At 47.1% G+C, this 20,309-nt stretch overlaps 1 protein-coding gene across 1 annotated transcript in view; it reads left to right on the forward strand.

The window, feature by feature from the left end:
* Positions 1-15,182, forward strand: part of EPHB1 (EPH receptor B1) — a gene marked incomplete at its 5' end in the record, with an annotated part of 144,112 nt that extends 128,930 nt beyond the window's left edge. Inside the window, 4 exons of the mRNA XM_008586805.1 lie at positions 1,292-1,441; positions 8,321-8,514; positions 10,328-10,483; positions 13,879-15,182. Of these exons, the coding sequence (XP_008585027.1) occupies positions 1,292-1,441; positions 8,321-8,514; positions 10,328-10,483; positions 13,879-13,987 (609 nt within the window). The remainder of the gene's footprint in view (positions 1-1,291; positions 1,442-8,320; positions 8,515-10,327; positions 10,484-13,878) is intronic.
* Between the last annotated feature and the right edge of the window lie 5,127 nt (positions 15,183-20,309).

A 20,309-nucleotide genomic window follows, 5' to 3' on the forward strand; every position in this document is an offset into this window, starting at 1 on the left:
GAGTCCCCGCCTCTCTCTGACCCTGCCTCGGCACATGCTACCCCTGTCTGGACTTTCCTCCTCCCATCACCTCGCCTGGTTAACTTGTGCTTGTTCTAGGGCCAAGCACGTCAAAATAATAGTTAACATGCAAAGCACTTACTCTCTACGCCAGGCCCTGTCCCTAGCACTGGATAGACATTAACCCACTTAACCCTCACAATGAGCTATTTAGGTGCCAATGAGAAATTGAGGCACAGAGAGGTGAGGTTACTCACCCCAGTCACACAGAGAGAAAGGGGCAGTCCTGGTACCCACACCCAGCACTGGCGCCAGGAGCTCTGGACCAGCCCAGGAAACTGCCTCTCTGACTGCTCCTGGACACCTTTCCCGACCCCTCCCTGTGCCAGGGCGTCTCTTCCGGTTCTCAGAACACCCCGTAGTCACCCTCATTCTCACCCTCCTCACTTTCCAATTGTTTCAGTGATACATTTTAAGTTTTGTTCTCTTGTCTGCCTCCCCGCTATCCTGTGCAGCTTGAGGGCAGGGACACCAGCTAGTTCATCTCTGGACACCAGCTCTTCACATAGGGCCTGGCACAAAGTAGTGCTCATTGCTTATGTGTTGACAGGATGAGTAAATGAATGGGTGGAGAACGATCCCTTAGGTAAACACAGCTGGCCAAGGTCTGGCAGACAAGCTGAGGCCAAGCAGTCAGAAACTTCCAGGGTGGGGTTGGAGGGCAGGAAGAAGAACCAAACTTAAGGGCAGCCCTTTAGAAAAGTGTTCTCGAGCCTCTAGGATCCCAACCTCCACTGAAGGGTACGCAGGACAACAGCATGTACAGAGGCTGCCACCCTAAGCCCATTCAACTCCGATGTGGCCCAGAGCTGTCTGTAGGCTGCAGAGTTGGGGAAACCTTTCCCCCAGAGCTGGAGCACAGTGAAAGTGGGACAGAGGGGTGGCACACTCAGCTCGTGGTGGAAGGTCCTGCGGGAGGCATGCCTCAAGTCTTTTCTGGTGTTAGACTCAGTGTGTGGGAATCAGGGCGGGGGAAGTCTCAGTACCAGCTGTCCGCTCATCGGTGGTGTTCCCCATGCAGTGTGAGACCAGCACGGACCACGCTGGTGTCCTTGAGTTCCTCTAAGTAGGTGCAGCAACATAGCCACCCACAGGGCAAGGACCATCCTGGCTGTCCTAATTCATGAGACATGGGAGTAGGGGAGTGGAAGGATGTGCATGGTGAGTTTATTTTCACCTGCCTTCAACTAGAAACCAGAGGTTGGGCTGACCAAGTTGCTCCTTCTTCCAGGGAGGGAAGATCCCCGTGAGATGGACGGCTCCAGAGGCCATTGCCTACCGCAAGTTCACTTCAGCCAGCGACGTTTGGAGCTATGGGATTGTCATGTGGGAAGTCATGTCATTTGGAGAGAGACCCTACTGGGATATGTCCAACCAAGATGTAGCTCCAGAGGCCATTGCCTACCGCAAGTTCACTTCAGCCAGCGACGTTTGGAGCTATGGGATCGTCATGTGGGAAGTCATGTCATTTGGAGAGAGACCCTACTGGGATATGTCCAACCAAGATGTAAGTGTCAGCAGCACCTCCTTGCCGCCACCCCCCGGCAAAGCATGCCAAGCCCTCCTGTTTTCAGCTCAGGGTGTCATAATCTGAACTTGAGGTGTTTGGGGCAGCAGATACCCTTTGCATAGATGATTGAACTAATCAAAGAGCTCAGCATAGAGATGCGACAGTCCTAGTGACCCCAAATCCTGTAGAGGTGTCCAGGCCACAGACTTCAACCCAGTAGACAAGAGACTGGTTCTGAACAGACATAAACCGTGAATAGATCAGGCCCAAAATGAAGCAGGAAACTCAACCCTGCTTCCAAGAGCCCAGGCCCTGTGCTCTCCTTTGCCATGTGTGGCCAAAGGGAAGGAGCGCTGCTCCGAGGGCCAGGACCTGGGCTCCCATCCTGCTCTCCTCTGACAGCTGTGCTCTAGCCAGCCAGTTGTGGTCTGTCTGGGACTCGCACTCCTTGGCTTTAAAGAGAGGAATTGTAAAGGGCCCTTCCTCCCTGAGAATCCACTCTTCTGTGAGCCGTGCCAGCCATCAGTGAGGGAGTAGCTGAGAAAGATTCCCAAAGCTGGTCAGCTTCAGATGGGCCCCAGATGTGGGGCCCTGTTGGTGGGGAGGTCATCAACACTCCTCCAAGCTGCTCTCAAGGGACAAGGGTGGGAAAGGAAAGACAAGGGTCATCTGTGATGCTTTAAGTAGAGGCATTTGGGGTGTTTCCCATTTGGAATTGGGAAACTTTGTTCCATAATTACTAAAGGGTGTGGAAGCCTTTTTAGGATGATTTGCTTTGATAAGGCTCCAATCGAAAGTCCTGGCTGGATTTCAGCACTGCCTTAGACCCTGGGCTCTTCCCCAGGGACCACCGCTCTTTTGTGTTTTGAATACATAGACTCCCCTTGCAGCTGAAAGGATGACAATTTTCAAAGCCTAAAGTGTTCTCTACTTGCTTTTCCCATCACTTTGGGGGACAGTTCTTACCTTTACAAAGTTACAGGCTAGGAGGGGCAGGGCTGTGCCCATTCCAAGTCTGGTTCCACCCAGCAACCAGCCAGCCACACTGCAGGCACCTCCAATCTCATGAAATCTGCCTTCAGCAAGCCTCCTCCTCCAGCCAGAGGTTAAGAGCCATGGCAGTTGCTCAGGAGATTGGGAAAGCTGGCCCTTCCCAGTGAGACTGTGGAAGGAGGAGCTGTGGTGCCTCTGTGACAGTTCTCCCTGCTGCCATGGTGGAGTGACTCCAGCTCAGAGTGGGCGAAATGGCCACATCCTTAATCAGGTCCTGATGCCAGCCCTAGGTGGCGTCTAGGCCTTCTATTATTTGTGATTATCTTCGCCTCTGCTCCTGTGGTGTGTCAAATCAGTAAGTGGCAGCGTTGACGCTGAGCCTGCTTTCATGAAATCAGCACCCTGGTTCTGTCTATACCATCTGCTAGATGAGTAGAAATGTTAGCTAGAAAAAGCAGACCCATCTTGTCCTGCCTAGAGACCTTAATCTGATTAAGAAAAATTCAGCACACATAGGATGGACTACAAAATTGTCTAACAGGCAAGATTTGACATTCAAAATAGACTCAGACAATGCATTCATCTATGCTGAAAACAAACAGAATTTCTGATGTTAGACTTCCAGAATTCCCAGATTTGGTACACACAGTATACTAACTGACTAAACATTGTGCTTGCTGGTTCAATTCTCGAGGGGTTTACAGTCGAGTGGCATATATGTAGGGAATATTTGGGTGGGGGAGGTAAGTGAAGGCTTCTCAGATATTTGACATTTGAGCTGGGTCTCAGAGGGAATAAAAACATCTGTAAAGGAGTAGCTTATTCTAATTTTGTTGCTTTTCTCCAAAATACAGCCCCTAAGCATTGTCCCAAGTGCAATTCTGCTTCCTATGGGAGATGCGAGGTGACTTCATGCCCATGCAGGAAGTTTCTTACAACCTGGCTTGGGAGAGAGCCAGGAGGGGCTCCCAGCTGCTCGGCTGCAGCCTTACTCATCAGAAACCACTGAGGTGGTGGCAAAGGATTTTACAGATGACAACTGAAAGGCTTTAAGGGAGAGAATTGCAGAGGCAAGTCGGAGTGCTGGTAATTAGGCTTCCGGAGCCCAGGAAGGTCTTTGAACATGAACAGAGAGTTTGTCAGCCAGAGAGAGCAACGTGGAAGTTCTGCTGCTTGGACTGATTGACAGAGATAATGAGAGTGGCAGTGTCTGTGGAGGGGAGCTGCGGTTTTATTGAAACATCAGAGCTCAGCTTAACCCACTCTGCCCTGGTTCCTCCACTGCTCTGAGCTCCTCCACTTCAATCTCCTTGGTGGAAAGTCGAGTCGGTACCACCACAGCCCAACCATTAATGGGAGATGCATGTCTGAGGCAGCTGGGAGCTCCCGCTGAGGACCCCAATGCAAGGGGAGAGCCTTGCTCATTTCCCAGAGGAGCTCCAGTCACTTCATCTGGTGCCCAAGAGCACCTGGGGTCAGACTATCCGCACCTCATCCCTGTCCAACCCCCACACCTGCCACCTCTGGTACAGGTGAACAAAGGCAGCCCCATCACACCTAGTCCCTGCCCCTCTAGCTAGGCCCCAGGACGTTTACTTAGGCTGGCCTTCAGGATGGCGGAGAGAATTGCTGCAGACCATGCAAGTGAGACAGCAGCCTGCCCAGGGTGACAGCTGCATGCAGTGGTTCTCACCCCCCCACGCTCAGCATCTTCACTCTTACTTGTCTCTGGAAATGCCATCTGATCTCATTTGCATCTCCAATCTTCTCAAGATCCATTTATCTCATCCTGTTATGGACCAAGGAAAGGGGCCCAGAGTCTACTCCAATTCTCAACTCTGTTCAGTAGGACACCCAACCTTCTGCCATCTCTTCCATGTAATTCAAATGCAGTCACTGGTGTTTAGAGCCATTAGATGGCCAGATTGAAGGTGTTTCTCCACACCTCCTCCCTGTTCTCCATACCTGCTAGTGAAGCAGGTGAACAGAAAATGATCTTAAAGTCTCATTAGAGGACCAAAATTATTTTCTTGATATAATGATGTTTTAATTGACTATGAGTTATATGTACTCAGAAAATTTAGAAAACATCCAGATCCTTAAGAAAAGAATACAAACCTCCAAAGGTGGGCTGGTTGGTTAGCTCAGTTGATTAGAGCATGTGCTGATAACACCAAGTTCAAGAGTGCAGATCCCCGTACCAGTCAACAGCAAAAAAAAAAAAAAAAAGTCTCCATAGGTTTGAGTAAATTAATGTTACTCATATACCAATTAATGACCTTGTTATTTCTTGGGGTGGGAGGTAAAGTCTTTTTATTTTCCGTATGTGCCAGGGGCATCAATGCTCCCAGAGTATCAGCTAAAGTAATAACAACAAAATTATGTAGAAGAAATAGCAAATGGAAAAAAGCCCCATTTTATAAACATGAGCATGGGAAGGGTTTCCACAGCTATGCTACATCCTGAAATGTGAGAAATGGGAATATGGCGTTTATTAAGTCCCCACTATGTGCTTTGTGCTCTTCAAACACTATCTTTCTGGACCTCCAAAATGACCAGTAGTAATTCCCCTCTTTGCCGAAAAGACATCCACTGCAATAGACATGGCAGTCATAATACTGTCCTTATGATGAGGATACTTTCTACTACTAATCTGTGTGGTACTCAACATGCATCACCTCACTGTGTCACTTAATCTATTTATCAACCCCATTTGTGCAGTTTTAGGAAGTCAAGTGACTCTCCCAAGATTCTATAGCTAATAAGAAATGGAACTAGGATTTGAATTCAGGATTCCAAGCTCTATGCCCCTAATCACTACTGTCACCAAACACAGCCACGTGGATCTGTGCTCCTGACTAACCTGCCTAGGGACAAGGAACTACTGGTTCTTTGATATCCTCTTAGAAAGAAAGTGAGTACACCAAATAAACAGAGGAAATACAAAAACAAATGCCAGGACAATCTTCAAAAAAATCCAATGAGGTGGCATGCAGAGAAGACCACAAGGGGACCATAGTTAAATTGCTTCCAGTCTAGAGGTCACAGGCAGAAGATTCAACACATGCCTGGGTCCTCCATTCTCTTGATGCCCTGCTAAGAGTGCTTGGGTCAGCTGGTCACACTGTGGAGCTGTGCCCTACAGGAGGGCCCTGACTCTAATGCTCTTCCTGTTCTAGGGCAGGTAGGAGAGTTGTCTTGTCAGTGGGAGTGTATTAGTCCCTTTCCATTGCTTATAACAAAATACATGGAACTGGGTAATTTGTAAGAAAACAATATTTATTGCTTATAGTTTCAGAGGCTGGGAAGTCCAAAGTCCAGGGAACACAGCTGGTGAGAGTCTTCTTTGGTGGTGGCTTTACAGCAATGCAAGGGTCTCACATGGCAGAAAATGGTGGAACAGAGAGAGAGAGACTCTCACATGCTTTCCTTTTAAAGCTCTCAGAACCACACTCCTGACCACCATTATAAATCCATCCACTATGGCATGGTCCTACAATCTAATCACTTCTCAAGGCCCCACCTTTCAATTACCATAATAGGTTTTCCCACCCTCAACAGTTACAGCGTGGATTTAAGCTTCAGTGAGGGTGGGGGGCATCCAATCTACAGCAGGGGGAAATCAGTATTTGGGGATCTAGCTTCAAACAATTTTGGCATAGGTGCCAGCAGTTTAAGGGAACACTAATAACACTAGATACCCTGTACTATAAGACTCTGGGGTCCCCTAGCCCCATGAGGAGTTGACCTTGGACACTAGCCCCTCCTGCTGGCCCCACCTAGCTTGCCCTTGGGCGACCCATAAAGAGTTCCTGGGGTCATTCAATGGCTAATCTCACTTGTCTCCACAATGAGTGGAGGCTCTGTGAAGGGACAGACCCTCAGTCATGTTGCTTGGAAGGAGGTGGGAAAGGGCATGGGTTTATTAGCCAGGCTGCTTGTTCTCTTGGGTTACTCAGTTTAACTCCATACCCCTGTTTCATGCCATGAGAACATCAGCAGCTCCCTTCTCTAGACTGTTGCAGTGGCAGCCCCACAAAGACCTAGGAAAAATGCCTTTCGTGGTATTCAAAACTTAAAATCAAGCACCCTTATGACTTATACCCAGCCCTATCACTTACTAGCTCATGCCCTTGACAAGTTACTTCACTGCTTGTGCCTCCATTTTCTCCTGGGGAAAATAGGGTTGAAATTCCCTCCTAAGAGGACAGCAGGGACCTTGATTAACAATAGTTTGGTGGACATAAACATTTTTCAGTGCAACACATTGTCCAGAAATGAATGTTCCCCATCACTGGTTTTTTATATGGTGATGATGTTGGTATGGTTTGCATGCTTGTTTTCACCATACTGAATGGAAGAAATAATACACCTTGATTATCTCTAATGACTTCAGGTTATCATATTATCTCATGCCCCATCTCATGTCCTATACACCGTGCATAGAAATTGTTAAAAATATAAAATAATTGAAATGATCCATTTTTTGACCAATTTACAAAGTAAAAAAAAAAAAAGAATAATCAGTTGAAATGAATCTGATTTTTTTAAATAAAGACAAAAACACCAGAAAATCCCTGAACTCAAATTATTTCCCATGTTATTTAACTGTTTATTTTAATACCAAATCAATGCATGATTATTATAGAAAATAAAAAATACAAACAAGCAAAAAGAAAACCATAAAGACCATTCATGTTTCTACCTGCCCAGTGGCAACCACCATTAGCTCCATGGTACAGATCTTTCCAAGGTCTTTTCCATGAATGAGTGTAATTGTTGGTTTTTGTTTTGTTTTGATTTTTGTTTTTTACAAAAGCAAGATTATACTACATGCAGTTATTCAGCCTGCTCTTTTGCCTAATATTACAGTGTGAGCATGTTTCCACTTCAATAGATAAATTTTTGCAACATCAGTTTAAGGCCTAGTTCTGTTCCAGCCCTTCCAGTGTATTGTGGGTGTGCCATAATACATTCACATGCTTAACACTTGGGTCATTTACCATTATTTTCTCTAACACAAAAAGCACAGAGAGGCATAATTGATTTAAATGAATTAGAAATTAAGAAATAGAGGACAAAAAATACAAAATCTGAAAAACAAAGCACTTAAAGATTCTCAAATTTTCTACAAAATTATCCCCTGGAGTTTGTGAAAATTACCAAAACCTGATTGGAGAAAGTCATTTTGTTATTGCACTGATCCAATTTGTCTAACCAAACGATCTTCACCGCCACTCGTGAGGCTGCCTCATGAGGACTCAAGCAAACAGAGTATATAGGAGGTCTCTGGAGGGTCTTCAGCATAGGAATGGGTAAACAAGGCCTCCACAGTCTTTGGGGTGTCCTTTATAAATAGTGGGTTCACTGGGTTTCCCATGTGTCATTCTTTCATCCATCCTGGTGCCACCAGTTTTCCATAAGGCAGTATTGGGCCCTAAGTCTTTTTAAAGAGAGGAAACACTCAAGCTGTTCACTGGCTCATTCTTCAAGGAACGTTTACAGAGATCTAATGTGTGTCAGGCCCTGTGGCAGGTGCTGGGAACACAAGATGTGGTCCCTGTTTTCTAGGAGCCCACAGTCTAGGGGTAAAGTCAAGTGCATAGAAAACCCATTGGGGTGGGAAGTGTGCAAGCACAGAACAAGGGCACCTGAGCCAGCCTGGGCCAGGGAGGCTCAGTCCACGGAGGCTAATTTATGAATGACTGGCTGGTGGCTTGTCACCCAATCACATCTGTTCCCTGTGTGTCACTGCAGGTCATCAATGCCATTGAGCAGGACTACCGGCTGCCCCCACCCATGGACTGCCCAGCTGCTCTACACCAGCTCATGCTGGACTGTTGGCAGAAGGACCGTAACAGCCGGCCTCGCTTTGCAGAGATTGTCAACACCCTGGACAAGATGATCCGGAACCCGGCAAGTCTCAAGACTGTGGCAACCATCACCGCCGTGTGAGTCTAGCAAAGCAGGGTGATTCCTAGATGGTGAGGGGCGTAGTCTTTTGTTCTGTTGAGAGCAAAGGTGGGTGGCAGAGCTTATCCATTAATGGAAGAAGTTCCAAGGCCCTTCTCTTCCTTTTTCCTTCCAATCTCTTTAAAATATCTGCTGCCTCCAGCATGGGCTGTAGACAGGTGTTAAGAGACCCATCTGGGTCTCTACCTTCCACTGGCTTTTGATGGACTTGGCATGGGCTCTATAGTAGTTGAGCCACGTCTGATCTGATTGGTACAATGCCTCACTTCTGGACCATTTTGTTTCCAAAGCCACCTTTTTGTTAATCACACCAGTCTTCTAGGAAGGTGGAGCTGCAGACTTGGAACCTTGGCCAATACATGGGCAGGTAAAGACCCTGATTGCTGTAGGACAAAGAAATACAAAGCAATTGGATTTGTTATGGGCAAATACACAGAACAACTGTCATCTAATGTCAGCTATACATTACTCAGCTACATTTGCAGCATTAACTCATTTCTTAATTCATCTTTTCAACCAAAATTTATTAGGTCCTTATGTGGAAAGCACTGTGCCTGGTGCTGACACTATACAGTAAGTAAGACAGACATGGTCCCTGCCCACATGGCATTTAGAAACATTTAGGAATAGCAAACTTTAACCAAATGCAGAGAAATGTCAAATTGAGACCTCAATGGCTGTGTTGACATTGAGAACATATTCCCTGACTAGGGAGGCATTCCTGATGAGTGCTGTTTCAGTTGAAAACCGAGGGCAAGGCTGCATTAACTGGATGAGAAGAGAGATGGGAGTAGAAGAACAAAGCATCCAGGCCAAGGGCACCACATGCACAGAGGCCTGAGGGTGGGAAGGCCCGGGCCAGTGTGTTCGGAGTGCAGTTGGGAAGGAAACTGGCTGGGGCTGAGGCTGGCAAGGTAGGCAAGGGCCTGACCGCTCAGATCCTATAGGCCACCCTGAGAATCCTGGGCTTGATTATCAGAGCAATGAGCACCTACTGAAGGGTTTCACATGTATCAGGATGGAGGCAAGGGCTATTGGCATAATTACATGTGCATTTTTAAAAGAACATCTAGCTACAGTGAGGACCTTATGTGGAGGGGAGTGAACATACATGAAGAAGGACAGGGGTAGGAGAACATTGCAATTAATCATGATAGAGAAGACAGCGTCTTAAATCAGGGTAATCGTTGTGGGAAATGGCTGTGTTTGAGGGAGTTGGGAGGTGAGATCTGGATGAAGATCTTTGGTGAAGGACTGGACATGGGTGTGGAGGGTAAGGGAGATGTCAAGGTGGCACCCCGATTTCCAGTTTGGGTGCCTGGGTGTCTTCTTTGAGAATATTCCAGAGAAGGTCAGTGATGGGTTCCTCTGCTCCATTTTTTTCAAGTAGCTGAGGATGAAAACAGGAAAATAAAAATGTTACCAGTAAGTCTGGGGAGCTTGCAATGAACTCTACCTATTTTTGAAAGGACCATATCTTTGAACGGTGAGGCCCTTAGATTTCAGTTTACCAAGGAATTGGGGGCCTTCCGGTTCCTTCAGACTGAATGCTGTGTCAGCCTTCCTGTCTGGGTTGACTGACCTACGACAGCGCCCGGAGGTACAGGGACCAGCCTGCTGGTCTTAGAAGTCACTTCAATATGGGAATCTGTAGGGAAGGAAGGATCAGCCCAGGGCTCCACCTAATCCTCATCCCGTCAGGGGTGCTGCTGTCTGCTGTCAGCCTGGAGCGTGGCTCCATCCACGAGTCTCTGTGGCCATGGGGTCACCTGCTCCTCTCTGTCTTGCCAGGCCTTCCCAGCCCCTGCTAGACCGCTCCATCCCAGACTTTACGGCCTTCACCACCGTGGACGACTGGCTCAGTGCCATCAAAATGGTCCAGTACAGGGACAGCTTCCTCACCGCCGGCTTCACCTCCCTCCCGCTGGTCACCCAGATGACATCAGAGTAAGTGATGAGAATCCCCCCTGTCCAGCCACAGGTAGGGGTCAGGGCTTCTTCCCTGCTACTGCAGAGGGCCTCATCCCCAGAGCTTCTCTACTGTGCAGAATAAGACCTGGACGAAGAGCATCTTGGAAAGATGGAGGGGGGTGGGGGAGTGCTGGGTGGGGGGATGAGGCACAGATCCATTCTGGGCCCCAAATGAGAGTTCTTCAAAGTTATAGCCATATGTCATTTGCCTAATCACCCAGAGTCTCTCCCCCATTTAAGTTTTTAGACTCAGCCCATCAAAGAGAGCATCCAGATGGAAAGAACAAAGCCAGCCAGCACTTTAAACAGCACAGCAGGAAAGGCGTTGCACTGATTCAGCAACAATCCCCGACATACAGGGGCCTGTCCTCAGACTTAGACAGCACTTGCAAATAAGCACACAGTGCCATCCCCCACAAATTATTTACCAGTCTGCTGCTCCCACAGGAGTTTGGAGGAATACACAAAATAAAATTATTCAAATCAGAAGAGAGCCAGAAAGGGTCTTAAAGATCCACGTAGTCCATCATTTCTTCAAGAATATTCTGAGTAGCACCAGTTGCGGGAAATGTTAATGGTTTCTCCTTGGAAAAAAGATCCCACGGTCAAATAAATTTGGGAAATACTGCACACTTTATCACCCTCTTGGAGATTCACTGCTCATATTAGCATTATAAAGGCCATGAGAAATCCTGAAATAAGAAACCCATTTAAAATTATTAAATACCATGGAACCATATTTTTGAGGGGTGGGGTTTTATGGAACTGTAGTTTGGAAAATATTTATCTAGTTCTACCCCTTCCATTCAGCAGACTCTGAAATTATGTGACACAGGTGGCAAAGCCAGGGCTCAAGCCTGCCTTTCTGCTACCTGTTCTGCACCCTTCTACCCACCCAGCCAGGGCAGCAGTGCTTCTGGTACTTTGCTGCACACTGGAGTCACCTAGGGATCATTAAGAAGTACTAATGCCTGGTTTCCACTCCCAGACCTTCTAATGAATTGATATGTGGTCAGACCTGGACATCGGGATTTTTAAGAGCTCCCCAGGTGGTTCTAATGTGCAGCAAAGTTTGGGAACCACTGGATAAAAGTTAGCAAGGGTCAAATTTTGCCTTCTGTTCTCACAGGAGCTCAGACAATCCTACCCAGGAAATTAACTCCATCCACTCCCCCACCCCCAAAACACACACACCCTAGAGGGGATCACACGGCCTGCCTGAGCTATAACGTGTACTGACAGCACAGGGTGGGAGCTGCTTCCCATAACACACATTTTCCATGGTAGAGGATCAGTCAATCCACCAGGCAGTTGACAAACCCTTATTTATCACCTATTATGTGTCAGGCACAGTGCTAGATACTGGGATTCACTTCTGAGGCAGGCCAGTTGCTGAGTCCCAGGAGAGAGGGGTGGTAATCCACCCCTCGCAGTTGATCCCAAGAGGGACAGCTACTGACACTCTGACTGCTTTGCAGTCAATCCTCCCGGAGTCCAGCTCCACCTCTCTGAAGTTTATTCTTGTCAGAAATGATGGAGCCTCCACTTTCTCCAGGGAGATGGTTTGAATGTGCATCTAACCTTGGATCTACTAAACATCAGAATATATTTTTATAAACCTGAATTCATTTCCTGGTGAAGCCTAAAAGAGACAGTCCTTGCCATTATGAATGATTGCCAAACAGACAGCAAAAAATAAAATAAAATAAAAACGAAGCACACAGCAGTGGAAAACCGACCTCCCCATCTTGCAGAGCTCAGATGGATATCCCTAGATGATCGAGGGCCTGGGCTCAGGGATAGAAGTGGGTGTTCATGAAAACAAGTCTACTCCTGCTTTCCCACTGTAATCTGCCTGCATATGGGGGCCATTGTCATGTGATCCCCCACAATCTGAAGGAATCAAGTGAAGTAAATTCCCTTAGTCTGGGAATAGTCACATGAAAAGGAACAAGGGGATGACTAAAAGGAAGGTTGAACTGAAAATTAACGGATTTAGTTCAAAGTAAAATGTCCACACACTATTGGAGCAATTCAGTTTGTTTCCTGAGAGATAAAAGATGGGAAAAGAAAATGAGCAGCTCAGAAAAATAGATTATGGGACAATTTGTGAATTCAAAACTTAAGCATGCTTCCTAAAAGCATTTGTTAAAAAGACACGGGCAATTTGACAATCTCACCCAGCTGCAGCCCATGGGGGATTGACGACTAGCAAAAAGGGTGTGGGCAGGAGAGCCAAGGAACTGCGGACAGAGAGCCAGCCCCACGTCCACCAGGGTCTGGTGTGCAGTGTACAAAGTGGTCAGCTATGCTGGGGAGGGAGCTTTGGGGGAAACACAGGCAGGATCTCAGAAGAGTTCTGAGAACAGCCCTGCAGAGGGGCAGAGAGCCAGGCAGTCTGCTTACCCACTGTGTGAACTTGAACATGTTGCTTAACTTCTCTGAGCCCTCCTTTCCTTGCCCATAAATGTGCAGATAACAGTAGAGCCCATCTCATTGATTTCTTGTAGGAGGTAAGTGAAATAGCACATGCAAAGCACTTGGTCCATTACCTGCCCATAGGATGCACTCAAGAAATGGTTGCTATTAAATTATTACCATTATTTTTAGCAGTGGTTTGTCAATTTTTATGAAGTGCTTTCCTACCTGTTTAAATGAGATAGCATATATAACACATGGGATGCACTTAAGCAGTGCTGCATATTATTATTAACAAAGAAAGATGCATGGGTCTCCCCAAATGCAGCCCAAAGATGAATTTAATCCGAACCCCTATTCCAGACATATTCCTTGGGTTTCTGCTTGGGCAGATATTTTTAAAGTTATTTTCAGATCACCCTTCTTAAAAATGCATGACATTAAAATTCAAACAGCAGCAGAAAATGGAAACTCAGGGGAAAACATCAGAAGACCAGGCAAGCCCCACATCTTTTCAATCTCAGTGGGTGATCACTAATTTAGGCAGAAAGCTCCACAGAATAACTAATGCTCCATAGAGTGTGCGTTCAGAGTGTTAAAAAAAATAGCTGAGGAAAATTCCAGTCCACTGGAGGGTCTTGAATGCAATGAAGGGGCTGCTCCAGAACCCACAGGTGAGGAACACATGGAAGACGGCGTAGCAATGTCAGGACAGTCTAAGGTGGAGGGGGCCTTGGAGACAAGGGTCATTGCAGGGATAAAATGAGATTGAGCAAGAAAGTATCTAACTGGCACTTTGTCAAAAACTTGGTAAACTTAGGCTATTTGGATTTTAAACACTTTTATTTGCCTACCTGACTATTATCAGGAGCATGCTTTTGGTGATGAGCTTTAATCTGTGAAAAGCTATTCTCACACTAAAGTAACTTCTTTTGTGGCTTTTTCCCTCCTAGAGATCTCCTGAGAATAGGGGTCACCTTGGCAGGCCATCAGAAGAAGATCCTGAACAGCATTCATTCTATGAGGGTCCAGATGAGTCAGTCACCAACAGCAATGGCATGAGAACTCTCGTTTTCTTGGGGAAGGAGAGGAAGGAAAGAAACCAGGGTCAAGAAGGAACCAGACATTGACCAGTGTGGAATGTGCTGGAAAGATTGGCTTCTCGACTGAGGAATGCATTTCCATCCATGAAGAATGAACTGGACCTGTTGCAAATAGGCAACCTTCATTTCTCAGCAGCAGCAACATGTTTAAGGTGCCGTGGGAAACCAAACATATGATAAAAATATAAAAAGGTGATGTTCAACAGAAGTGAAGACAAAACAGTATGCATCGGGAATGAGAGTAAACCCAGCTCCCACCCTCAGTGGGCTGCAGTCATCCGTCACCAGGAAGAAGGGAAGGAGGTGGAGGGAAGAAACAGAAGCAGTGTTCCATTTTCTTCCTCACCAATGACATTCTTTCTTTTCTCCTTTTGTGCTCCTCCCCGAGAACCCCCTCCCAGCACCCATGCCCATTTCCCTTTGCTCATGACTCCTGTAGGGATGTTTCTTCAAACAAAACCCAGCTCCTGAGTCTCCAGATGTTGTTCTGTCAGTTGCCAAAGGACTTTGCTGACCACTGCATGGGGATCCAACCAATTCAATTAATGTCTTCATATTGAAGAAGAGATGTACCTTCAATTGAAAACCTTGTTTTTCTTTTGTTTGCATTTTCTGCAAAAAGGAAAAAGAAATCACAGATTGGAAAAAACAAAAAAAGAAAAACCTGTTTCCGTGTGCAAGAGCACACGTATGTATGTCTGCGTTATAAAGTGATTGTGCTTGTCCGTAACAGATGCAAACAAGAAAGAAGAACTGGGGAGTCTTTGCCCCTGGGAAATCCAACGGGGCTTGCATGTGTTGTTGGTTTGGCTTTGGGGTTGGCCCAGTTGGCCTGTTGATCCAATGGGAAGAGAGGAGAGGGAGAAAAATAATCCGAAAGAGTTTGCAAATCTAGACAGGAAACAGGAGAGTGGTTTGAATTGGATGCAGTGTGGGCCATTCTAGAATGATACTGACTGATTAATAATTCTCGATAACATCTGAAGAAAAGGAGAAAGAAGGTATTTCTGGAGAATGTTCTTCCACGTCCCTGGAATCTGCAATTCAAGAGGTGGCAAGGGAGGATTCTTCTTGCCTTACCCGTGGACTGGCTTAAGCCAAGTGGCATCCGAGGAATGTTTCAAATGTGTCTGTGTTTCTCTTTACATTCCTTGTTGTACCTCTCTTCCACGTCCCTGGAATCTGCAATTCAAGAGGTGGCAAGGGAGAATTCTTCTTGCCTTACCCGTGGACTGGCTTAAGCCGAGTGGCATCCGAGGAATGTTTCAAATGTGTCTGTGTTTCTCTTTACATTCCTTGTTGTACCTCATTGTTCAATTCACTTTTGTAAATTCCACCTAACATTTAAATATTTTTAATTTCTCCTTTTACCTTAATCTTCTTGCTAATTTTATCTGTCTAATTAAAATGAGCAGAAGCATGTCTGGGTTTACGTAGAATGGCGTCAGAGTGTGTGTCCCTGGACCTCAGTGGGTGGTCCCCAAGTTACAGGAGAATCCTTAACAACAGTCCTTTTCCCTCTAATGTGGGGGGAGGGAACCCATCCCTGACCCCATGGCTCCCAAGAAGCAGAATGAATTAGACTCGTTGGCACTGATGTGACCTAAAGGAAAAATTGAATAAATACAAGGCTCCGAGGCCTCACACACGAGGCTTATGAAGTCACTGGCAAATACACACAAATAATCACCAGGAACACACAAGTAGCCCTGATGGTAGTTTACACAGTGCATTTGAGAAGTTCACGTCCAGGCCCATTTTGTAAAAGTCATAAAGACTATGTTAGACTGCTTACTTGTGGTGTGTCTGTGAACACGCAGCGGGGGTTGGTGGCATGCAAGGCAGTAAAGGAGCTATGGTTCCAAGTCACTTATTTAATACATATTTAAGGCAGTATTGACCTTTTCCCTGAGTCCTGGGTAACTCTGACTTGGGGAGGTTCTCGCGTTCTGAAGTCACCAACCAAGATTTGCTATAGCAGGAAGCCCCTTCAAAGAGGCTGCGACCCAGGGACACGTGTTAAAGCACCACCATGTGCTTAAACCCTGAAGGGCAGGAGAAGATGGACACAACTCCTCTCAGCAGGTTCACGCATGGCTGCAAAGGGCTCCAATCCAGCCAGGCGAGTGGAAGAGAAAACTTCTCTTTATTAATTGCTTACCAATTCCATGCACAATTTACTAATTGCCCCAAAGACCTCAATCCGTGAAGTGTCTTATAAGCCTAAGCAATTTGGTATATCTACTCTCAGTTTTTCATAGGAATGAATTTTAATTTGTCACCAAATTCCTCAGGCACAATCTTTAACCTGAAATCCTCACTGCACCTCCACCAACACCACCCAGCTCCTGGCTGTGGAGAAAGCGGGGTCCAGGTGAAGGGCACGTCAAGCCCTTTGGTTTGGTTCCACCATAAGATCCAGAAAGGACAGGGAAAGAGAACCCAAAGTGCACAAGAGGAAAGCATGAAGGGTTAGCAGAGCCCCGGCCAGGCTGCCTGGAAGCATGACTCTCAGTGGGCCCGGCAGGACCATGCTCTGGACACCCCCCCGCCCCCCACCACCATCAGCTACAGAGCATGTGAAGCTTGGAGGGGAATGAGGTGTGTCGCTAGTGACCTCTGTAGCACTGGGCCAGTCCTTCACCTCGCTGAGCCTCAGTTTCTTCATCTGTAAACAGTCATCCCTCAGTATTCATGGGGGCTTGGTTCCAGAAGCCCCCAAGGATACCAGAATTCACAGATGTCTAAATCAATAGATATAAAACCCGACTCAGAAAATGCTCATCACTGAGGTTCTTGAGATGCCCAGGAGGAAGGGAATGAGCTCTCACACTCTTATGCATGAGGTGATGGGAGAGGCTGGGTGGGCTCGGTGGGCTCCTGCACAGAGGTGTCTGTGCCCACTGGCACTTTTGGCTCCAGGGGGTTCTCCTCACACCTTCAAAAGAGCTTCCTGGGGAGAATGCTCACTGGCAGCGAGACCCCATTCCTTTAAATTTCAGTTATATGTGCTGCCTCATCATCTGGCAGAGGATTAAATCCAATTGGGATGCTTTCTTAAAAACACACTTTGCACAGTGGTCAGCGGCTTGTGGCCATGAGTTCTAGGCTAAAGAGAGCCCAGGGTGTGGCTCTGAGAGAGAAGACCACTCTGCCAGCACATCGGCAGCCACCAAGAGTCAGGGGGGTGGGAATGGCACGGGGAGCAGGTGAGATTAATGTTCCTGGGTCAGGGGTTATGGGAATGGAGGTGATTTGTGGGGAAGCCCTGGAGACTGTGACCCACCTCCCGGTGCCCTCTCCCTGCTGCTTCTAACACTTGAAGACAGGAATGACTGGTAGAGGGGCAGAGAGCAGATAAATCTACAGAGCATGTGTTTCTTGCATCACCTGGAGATCACTGAAGCTCATAGCTGTCAAATACGTTCATATACTACTAAAATTATAGGCTTCCACCCACCTCTCACCCCCCATATGTCCCCGCCTCCCCCAGAATTATGTGTAGAGCGAGGTCACTGAGCTCTGGCTGAGGTCACCAGGGATAATTGAAAACAAATGACAACTTGAAGCTTCCTGTGACCGTGCACTTGTGAATTAAACAGAGAAACCAATGAGGACTAAGGACCAGCACTCCAGGAATATGGGGGGACGGTGGGGGTAGGAAGAGTGAAACATAGGACAGGTGGGAGAGCATCCACCAAAAATCAGTTTAAAATGCAAGATTCCAACAGCTACGTGTTGGGCTAAGAAGCTCAGTTGGCCTGGGAATTTCATCATCATTTTAGAAATAATAATGGCTCTGGTAACAGTGGCTGAGGGCATGATTAGATCCCTGTACAGTGAAGTGACAGGGTGTCAGCAGCTGACAGGCACCACCCAGCATTCTCAGAGCACACCCAGTGCTACAGGAGGCCTTCAGATTCATGTTGGGGTGAGCCTTGCGGTTCATATGGAAGTTGCAGGGCCATTTTCAAAAGTAACTAGAGGTTTTGTATTTTCCAAGATATCAAAGGGGCTGGGACAGGCGCGGCGGTAGAGGGGGATCCCTGAGGTCGCAGAAAGGTTGTCGAACTGGGAAGGGGGTGTCCGTATTACACTAGAAGCTCAATTAAGTTGATTGAGGTCAAATGGCAACTGTGTTCACTACCAGCAAGTCTCTTGAGAGCAGCAATTTCCACATGAGAACAGGTGCACAGAAGTCTGGGCACAAACTCTCAGCCCCTCTCAGTGAGTGAAGGCCCTGGTGGGGGTGGGGCAATGTGTTCTGCAGACCTGGAGTAAGAACGGGCAGATGGACAGGCCCCGGGCAGTGGTGGACAGGCCCCCATCACTCACCTGGGAGAGAGAAAGGCCCTCTGCCTTCAGTGGGCTCCCTGTCTCTGGAAGTCATTCCCTGGCACATAGCATGCCATCCAGAACCTTCCGGTGAGTCCCCAACTGAGAGTGGACACGGGGCATGTCCTGCTCACCTTTGTCCAGCACTGAACCCACTGCCTGACATGTGCAAGGCGCTCAATACATGTCTGGTGATGAAAGTAAGTTTGAACTGAGAAAGTTTAACATGTCATTTTTTTCACCTACAAAAGTCCATGACCTTCAACAGCATGCTAAAATAATCCCTAAGTATTGGAATCTTTCTCAATTACTCTTAACTGCTTTCAATCGTAGCCTGTTCTAATTTTAGTTTTGTGAAGTTTAAAGCACTCCTTTTGAACCCTGTCTGAATCTGTAGCCTGATGTCACAGTCTTCCCCAGAGCTCCAGCTGGAGTAAAGCAGCCTCCCACCAGGTGTCAGTCACTGTGCCATGGCCCTCAGATGCAGAAATGGATCTGACATTGTCCCTGGTACAACAGAGGCAAGTCAGAAGGCCAGTGAGAAGTAGGGGCACAGGACAGCCCATCCTTCTGAGAGCAGAACCAGGGCTGTGTCCCACAGAGTGACATCTGGCTGGACAGGATGGACAGGACTTCATTCGTGTTTTTTTACAACTCCCTCTACATGAAGACTTTTTTCCAAGAGTTTTTCCACCTTTCTAAAGCCATCATTAATCCGAGAATTCCTGTCACCAGAAGAAAAAAGAAAAAAAAAAGTTGGAATAAGAAATAAAAAAACAAAAGTATGGATAAATAAGCTACTTCTAAGCTGCTGAGATACTGAGCCCATGCTATTCTGTTCTCCTAAAAGACAGAGATTTCGTTCACCCAAGAAGCCTTTGATTTCCTCCTCTGGTCTTATTTGAATTCACATTTGCATGTACGTGTTGCAGTTCTGGAAATGGCTTTCTTACTGAGAATACGATGACAAGTAAATTCCAACTACAATCTTTATAGCAGAACTCAACTTTGTAAATAATGTTAACAGGGAAACAAAAAGGGCTACAGGAGCACAGAGGGCACTGCCATTGCTCCAGGTGGTCAAAGATGTCCTTCCCAGGGGGTCTGCTGAACTCGAACCTGAAGAGGGAAGGAGTTATCAAGTTGTGGGGAGTGTGGAGGTGGCAGCGGGGGGTGATTGTGGTGAAACTCAAATTGTAGGTAGTGGGAAGAGACTGGCCAAGGTTCAACTGGAGAGAAGATGGCATGTCTGTGGGATCACATGCTGTTCAGCAGGGCTGGGGAATGGGGTGCTGGATGTGGGGCCTGGGGGTGGGCAGGAGCTAGATCAGGAAGGGTCTTATACAACATAATAAGGAAGCTGGGTATTGTTCTGAATGTGAGGTGTTGCAAGTGGGTTGAAGCAAGGCGATTGTACCTTATGCAAATCACTCTGGCCACAAATGGGCCAATAGCAAGAGCTAGACTCCATTCAGAGAGACTAGGCAGGAGGCTGGTGCAGTAATCCGGGCAAAAGCAGATGGCGGCCTAACCCTAACTCTAACCCTAACCCGTATACAACAGATGTCCGGGCAAACAAAGGCTCACTGGGGAGTGTGGATAGAGCCACCGCAGAGGGAAAGGAGAAACCAGGAGGTGATAGTGTCCGTGGAGCCAAAGGAAAACACTTCAGGGAGAGAACAATGGTCCCAGGGCCCAGTGCCACCAAGGAGGGCTAATATGAGGTCAGGATTGAAAAGTGCCCATGCACTGAGCCACAGGAAGGAGTGGTGATCTTGGGAGGGGCAGTTTCAGCAGGGAGGTGGTGGCAGAAGACACTGGCTGGTTCAAGGAAAGAGGACATCACAGTCTTTCCGGAAGATTGACTTTGAAGGAGAGAAGAAAAATGATGTAGCTGGAGGAGGCTCCTTCTAGTTATTTTTTATTTCTTATTGGGGAAGACCTGA

The sequence above is a fragment of the Galeopterus variegatus genome, unplaced genomic scaffold, assembly GCF_000696425.1.
Source record: "Galeopterus variegatus unplaced genomic scaffold, G_variegatus-3.0.2 Scaffold4126, whole genome shotgun sequence".
Classification (NCBI taxonomy): Eukaryota; Metazoa; Chordata; class Mammalia; order Dermoptera; family Cynocephalidae; genus Galeopterus; species Galeopterus variegatus.